General features: G+C 54.5%; 1 protein-coding gene across 2 annotated transcripts; it reads right to left on the bottom strand.

Annotated features, from left to right (window-relative positions):
• Nucleotides 1–1,505: 1,505 nt before the first annotated feature.
• On the bottom strand, nucleotides 1,506–4,308 carry LOC103587154 (glutathione S-transferase theta-2B-like). 2 transcript variants are annotated; one of them, XM_008568574.1, is made up of 5 exons: nucleotides 4,143–4,308; nucleotides 3,459–3,546; nucleotides 2,361–2,511; nucleotides 2,099–2,272; nucleotides 1,506–1,824 (listed from the first exon to the last, which is right to left on the bottom strand). In XM_008568574.1, exons 1-5 carry the CDS (start codon nucleotides 4,252–4,254, stop codon nucleotides 1,615–1,617), a joined length of 735 nt encoding a protein of 244 aa, XP_008566796.1. In that variant the 5' UTR covers nucleotides 4,255–4,308; the 3' UTR covers nucleotides 1,506–1,614. The 2 variants fall into 2 exon arrangements, with proteins under 2 accessions (XP_008566796.1, XP_008566797.1); XM_008568575.1 differs by lacking the exon at nucleotides 3,459–3,546 and adding an exon at nucleotides 3,181–3,253.
• Nucleotides 4,309–5,878: the final 1,570 nt, after the last annotated feature.

Here is a 5,878-nt window from a genome sequence, read left to right as displayed (position 1 = left end):
GCAGTGACATCTACCATCACATCCGAGAATTGCATTCATGTTAGCCACATGGCCTGTGAAGAGCTCTTGGGAAACTGGGGTACCCTGGCCCTCTCTCTTGGAAGGGCATACCCAGGGGCCTGAGCAACCTCCTCCTCAGAGCCCTGAATTCCAAGAGGCCCCTCCTCCAGCACCTAGGAATAATAGACATTTATTTCATAATTCCAGTGTCCTCCCTTGGTCCCCCAGCCCTAGGAGTAGTAGCTTCCTGCAGTGGCTACATCTGTGATAATCTGGATTCTCTCTGCCTTTGGAGTTCTCTAATGCCTGGTTACCAATTCTTTATATTAGATTGTCTCTGATAAAATATCTGGGCTGGGTTTCATCTCACGATTACTCATGGAGATTTGTGTGACAATGTATAATCCTACTGTTTGCGGTTATTATGCAACTGTCTTGGAAGACAGGAGTACTTGTTGAAAGAAATCTTTTATGTTTTCTAGACTTCAAAGACTGTTACTATTGGGCCAGCCTGTGGCTCACTCAGGAGAGTGTGGTGCTGATAACACCAAGGCCACGGGTTCAGATCCTACATAGGGATGGCCGGTTGGCTCATTGGGTGAGTGTGGTGCTGACAACACCAAGTCAAGGGTTAAGATCCCCTTACCGGTCATCTTTTTTTAAAAAAAAGAGTAAATCAGGATGGCCATACTCATGGAGATTTGTGTGACAATGTATAATCCTACTGTTTGCGGTTATTATGCAACTGTCTTGGAAGACAGGAGTACTTGTTGAAAGAAATCTTTTATGTTTTCTAGACTTCAAAGACTGTTACTATTGGGCCAGCCTGTGGCTCACTCAGGAGAGTGTGGTGCTGATAACACCAAGGCCACGGGTTCAGATCCTACATAGGGATGGCCGGTTGGCTCATTGGGTGAGTGTGGTGCTGACAACACCAAGTCAAGGGTTAAGATCCCCTTACCGGTCATCTTTTTTTAAAAAAAAGAAAAAAAAAAGACTGTTACTATGTCCTGTGAAACCTCATCTATATCCTTTAATAGTTTGCAATTCTAATTAGCTACTTAATGGTTACCTGGTAATATTGGTTATATTGACTTGTTATCTGTGAGGTTACTTTGGTTACCATGATAAGGGTCACTGGGACATACTTTTATTCCATATGTATAATACAATAATGTAATAAAACCAATAACTCTTGGTTCCTTATTCAAAGTGTTCAGAATCTTTATTATATTTAAAACACCAATGAGGTTTACCAATTTTTAATTGGTTTGTTTTTTGCATGTTATTGATTTTTAGGAGCTCTTTATATATTGTGGATTTTAGCATCATATTGGTATATATGCTGCACCTGAAGAGAAGCACTGCCAAGGTCACCCGGCTGTCCTGCCTGTGCAGACCTCCTCCTGGGCAAGGTGGAAAAAATGAAAAGGGGCAAGTAAGAAACAGAATGAAATTTGGTTGTGGTTTTTGGCAGCTGGCTGGTATGGGGATGAGCCCTGGACCTTGGTGTTATGAGCGTCGTTAGAGCACCATGCTCTAACCAACTGAGCTAACTGGCCAGCCCCAGAATAAATTCTTACCGCTAATCTCCTGGCCTCCATCTCAGACCTGTCAGGGGATCTTGGCAATACGAAGCAGCATGTTCGGATAGGCCTCTGGAGGGGGCACTGGGAGTGTTTTTTTGACCGCCTGTTCAAGGATGCTCAAGATGGGACTGTGGGCCTCCTGGCACAGCTCAGCACCCAGGAAAGCCTCCACTCGCCCACGCCATGCCGCCAGTCGTGGCCGTCCCTCAAACAGGTCATAGCCAAGAGCCACAGGCTGTAGAAACAATGACAGGAATTGCTGTGTGGATACTGAGGCTCCAATGCCAGGGCACAGACATAGGTATCAGGGACATGGACTTTTCCCCAATCCCCAAGTGAGGCCCAAGGCAGTGTGGTCAGCCTCAAGGGCCCAGTTCAGCCAGAAACTTGCTTTGTGATTCTGGGCAACCCTTGGCTTTCTCCAGGCTTCAGTGTTTCTGTCTGACTTATGGGGGTAGAAATAGGGGGGATGCTGCCCACACCCGCTGCTCCACCAGCCGAGCTCACACCTGCATCAGCTCCTCCAGTGCCATGAGATCAGCCAGTGTCAACTGCTGGCCTGTGAGGAAGGCCCTGTCCCCCAGGAACTTGTCCTCTAGCTGCTGCAGTGCCTGGTCCATGATGGCCCTGTTGCGCTTTACCTTCTCCTCAGGCACCTGGGCCCCAATGAGCGGCGCCATCACCTGGTGGGGCAGAGGGTGGGTTTACTCTGTGGCCCCTGCCTCCTCCTAGGTCCCTGATGGTCAACCACTCCCAGAAGGTTCTCCTCACCTGGGTCCATAGGGACACGCCAAAAGTGCCACGGATGCAGTCGGCATGCCAGCCCAGATACTCGTGGACGCGAGCACGGGCCTGCAGGTCAGGCGGGTACCAGTAGTCTGCAGTCTGGTACTTAATGCTCAGGTAAATCAGGATGGCCACACTGGGGACAGTGGTGGGAACAGTGGCTGTAAGGACCCTGGCTCCAGGCCTTTACCCCTAGCTGCTCCCCACCCCCAGTGGGGTCCTGGGGCTCCTCTGTGTTTGGTGGACTCGCCCCCCATCCCAGCTCCCTGGCACTGCCTCCTCCCTCTCCCTGACTAGAGCCCCCAGAGTCTCCTCCTTTCTTTGTTGTCCTGGGCACTGCCTCTTGGCCAGACCTCCTGCTTATATTTTGAGAACCTCATCTCCGTGATATCCCAGCAGCTGCCCTATGAGGTAGAGACTCTCGTTATCCCTTTTGCACAGGAGGAAACTAAAGCTCAGATTAGTTAAATGACTTGTCCAAAGCTGCACAGCTCAGAAAAGGTTCCCTGTGTCCCTGGAACCCTTGCATGGGGCTGGCACACAGTGGGTACTTGATGGAGCCCTTCGAATGTCCACGTGCTTGGGTCAGGGATCAAGCAGGAAAGCATATCCTTGGGTCTCCTCTGACAGGTCCCCCAGCCATCACGGCTGTAGCTGCCTGACCTCTCAACCTCTTCCTGCACAGTGGGAACCTCACCCACCAGAAACTGTGCCCTCAGACCCTGGCACTGGTCTCCAAGATGGGGACTAGGGGTGTCTCAGAAGTCAGGAGACACCCTTTCCAGCAGCCATTTTTTGAACCTACTCTCTGTGCAGCACTGGACAAATGTCCCCTTGTCTTCTCTTCCAATACCCTTTGGTCTGGGGGTGGAGAGGCCCTGGGATTCAGAAGAAAAGGCTGAAGACAAGAGAGGTGCAGGGACAGGCTGCTTCTGGTCATCCCAGACTCACCCCCAGGCTGTCTGCTCTCCCCACACCATCACCTTTCCCTTCACTGCCCCATGGCAACTGAGAGGGCCATAGCAGAGAGAGCTGGGAGTCTGGGAGGCTCAGGGTTTAGGAGGTGAAAGGGAAGGAGGGCACCTTTCGGTCAAGATGAAGTCACCATCCTTGAGGACAGGCACCCTATGCAGGCTGTTAACCTGTAAGAACTCCTTGCTCAGATGCTGCCCTGGGGAGGAAAAAGTCAGGAGAGGTCTGCAGAGCAAGAGCTGCGCCTCTCTGCCCTCCCTCCTCCTCCCCAGCCAGAACCAGAACCCCTCCAGGCTGCCCAAAGATTGGGTCAGCCCCACTTCCTGGGAGAGCCTCCCTGCCCTGCCACCTCCTGGGGCAGCCCAGGGGCTCTGGTAGGTGAAGAGAAGTTATTGAGCCAGGACAGGGGTGGGCCAGGGTTGGGGAGGCAGAGTGGGACGGCTCAGCTCTTAAGATCCCAATTCTCACAAGAGCACGCTGTTCTCCTCAAGCTCTCAAGGGCTTTGCGAATGTAAACGCGTGCTTTCAACGCAGGAACGCTGAAAATCCAGTTAAGTATTTCCTCCCCAAACCACAGAGTATAAAGTAACATTACCCTCCTTTAAAACGGGTCAAGCTAAGGTTCTGAGAGGGCTTTGGCCTGAGGCCACTCAGCCGAGGGCATTCTCCGGTGGGAGACGCTGCTCGAGGAGATGAAGGGCTGTGCGGGCCGGGGGTGTGGGACGCTCAGGAAAAGGCCGAGCGAGGGGCCTGTGGGTGCACGGGGTCTGCGGACACCTGGGCAGCGGGGCCCACCTTTGAGCACCTCCACGGTGCGCAGCTCGAAGGGGATGCCGTTCTTCTTGGCGAAGATGTACACGGCGCGGCTGGGCTGGGACATCAGGTCCAGGTAGAGCTCCAGACCCATGGCGGGACGACGGGGACGACGGGGACGACGGGGACGGCGGGGACGGCGGCCCGGGCAGCAGCTGCGGCAGGCGCAGGGCGGCCCCGGGAAGAGAGGCTCAGGCCCCGCCCCTCGGGGCCGCGGCCAGTGGGGGACGCGCCCCGCCCCGCCCCGCCCCCGTCAGTTTCGACTCGCTTAGTCCTGGCGGGACCGCGATCCAGCTCCGCCAGCAGATCCCCGAGCACGGCGGCGGGGAGCGGGGACGCGTTTGCAAGGTGCGCGCGCGGGGCGCGGGGAAGACTTCGGGTCGGGAGGAGCGGGCCTCGCCCTGACCCGGGAGTGGCCGAGCTCCGCGCTCCTAGAAAGTCGCCGGCGCGTGGACGTCTGTGTGCTCCTTCAAAGCTTTGAACCGGATGCTGCGACGCGGCAGAAGAATGGGGAGGCGTGGGGGCGAATGGGATCCTCAGCAGGTATCGCTGGAAGAGATCTTAGAGGTCCCCCAGCGGGACTCCACACTTGCGGGGGTGTCCCGGGCTGGTGGGAACCTTGACTGGAGGGCTCGGTTTAAGGAAGAGCTTTCTACATACAGTCCAAGCTGTCCCCGGTGGGGCAGCCGCCGTGAGAAAGGGGGAGCTCCCTGTCCTTGGTCCTGAAGGGGTCTGGGAGAGCAGCACTGACTAAGCAGGAACTTTCTTCTCTCTTTCTTCCTCAGTCCTCCCACCCCAGCCCTGGCATCTTCCCAGGGGCCACAGGGATGTCCCAGGGCTGGGCGCGGGATTCTAGCTGTATCTTTCATAGTAACCTACCCTCCAGCCAGGGAACCAAGCGTGCGAATCAGAATGCTTCCCTGGGAGTTTTGAAGTTGGAACGCAGGAGAGAGCAGGTGCCTCTGGGGATGTAATTGTAACCTGGGGCCTCCTGTAGCGACGTTTCCAGACTTCACTGAGCAGGCTGGTCTGAGAGAGAGAAGCTGACAGAGTGTGGGAGAAAAGCGGGCTCTGATTCCAGTTCTCTCAGCAGCCTCTACTCCCTTCCCCTCCCAATCGAATGAGTTTTCCAGGAAATCCCTTTTTGTCTATACCTGTTAGCATTGAGTTTCTTTCTCTTCTAAGGAAAAGAATTCTGACAAACACGAAAGCAAAGGTTCCAGGAAAAAAGCTTCATCATCTGAGGGTTCAGCTGCTATGGACAGAAGTTGGAAGAGTAAATGGTCCAAGAAGTTTTCTTTCCATGAAAGGAAATGAGGGGGCCCTTGGACCTAGCTGGGTTCCAGAAGAGCCCGAGAGTTTCCTGACCTCATTCATTGCAGGTTCCAAGGGGCAGCTTCTGCTGGGCTGGGCGGGCACCCCCTCCCACCCACAGGGTCAGATCTGGCTCATGAACCAATGGGCCTCTGCGTTCCCCCGGTCCCCATCTTCAGGGGACCAGGCCACCCTCCTCCAGGTCTGGGTGCTGCTCGTGCTCTGCCCTTGGCCTCGGAGTCCCCTCCACCCTCGGCAAGGACCTTACTTTGCCACTTAGCTCCTCTCTCCATCTTCAACTTCTCCCCTTCTTCTGGCCTCTTCCCCCACATGAAAACCTCCTTGAATCTTGACAAAAATCTCTTCCTTGTCCCTGCCTCCCCTCTTAACCACTAACATTTCTC

The sequence above is a fragment of the Galeopterus variegatus genome, unplaced genomic scaffold, assembly GCF_000696425.1.
Source record: "Galeopterus variegatus unplaced genomic scaffold, G_variegatus-3.0.2 Scaffold424, whole genome shotgun sequence".
Lineage (NCBI taxonomy): Eukaryota > Metazoa > Chordata > Mammalia > Dermoptera > Cynocephalidae > Galeopterus > Galeopterus variegatus.
Note: the sequence above shows the minus strand (reverse complement) of the source record. Positions and strands in the feature narration are given on the sequence as shown.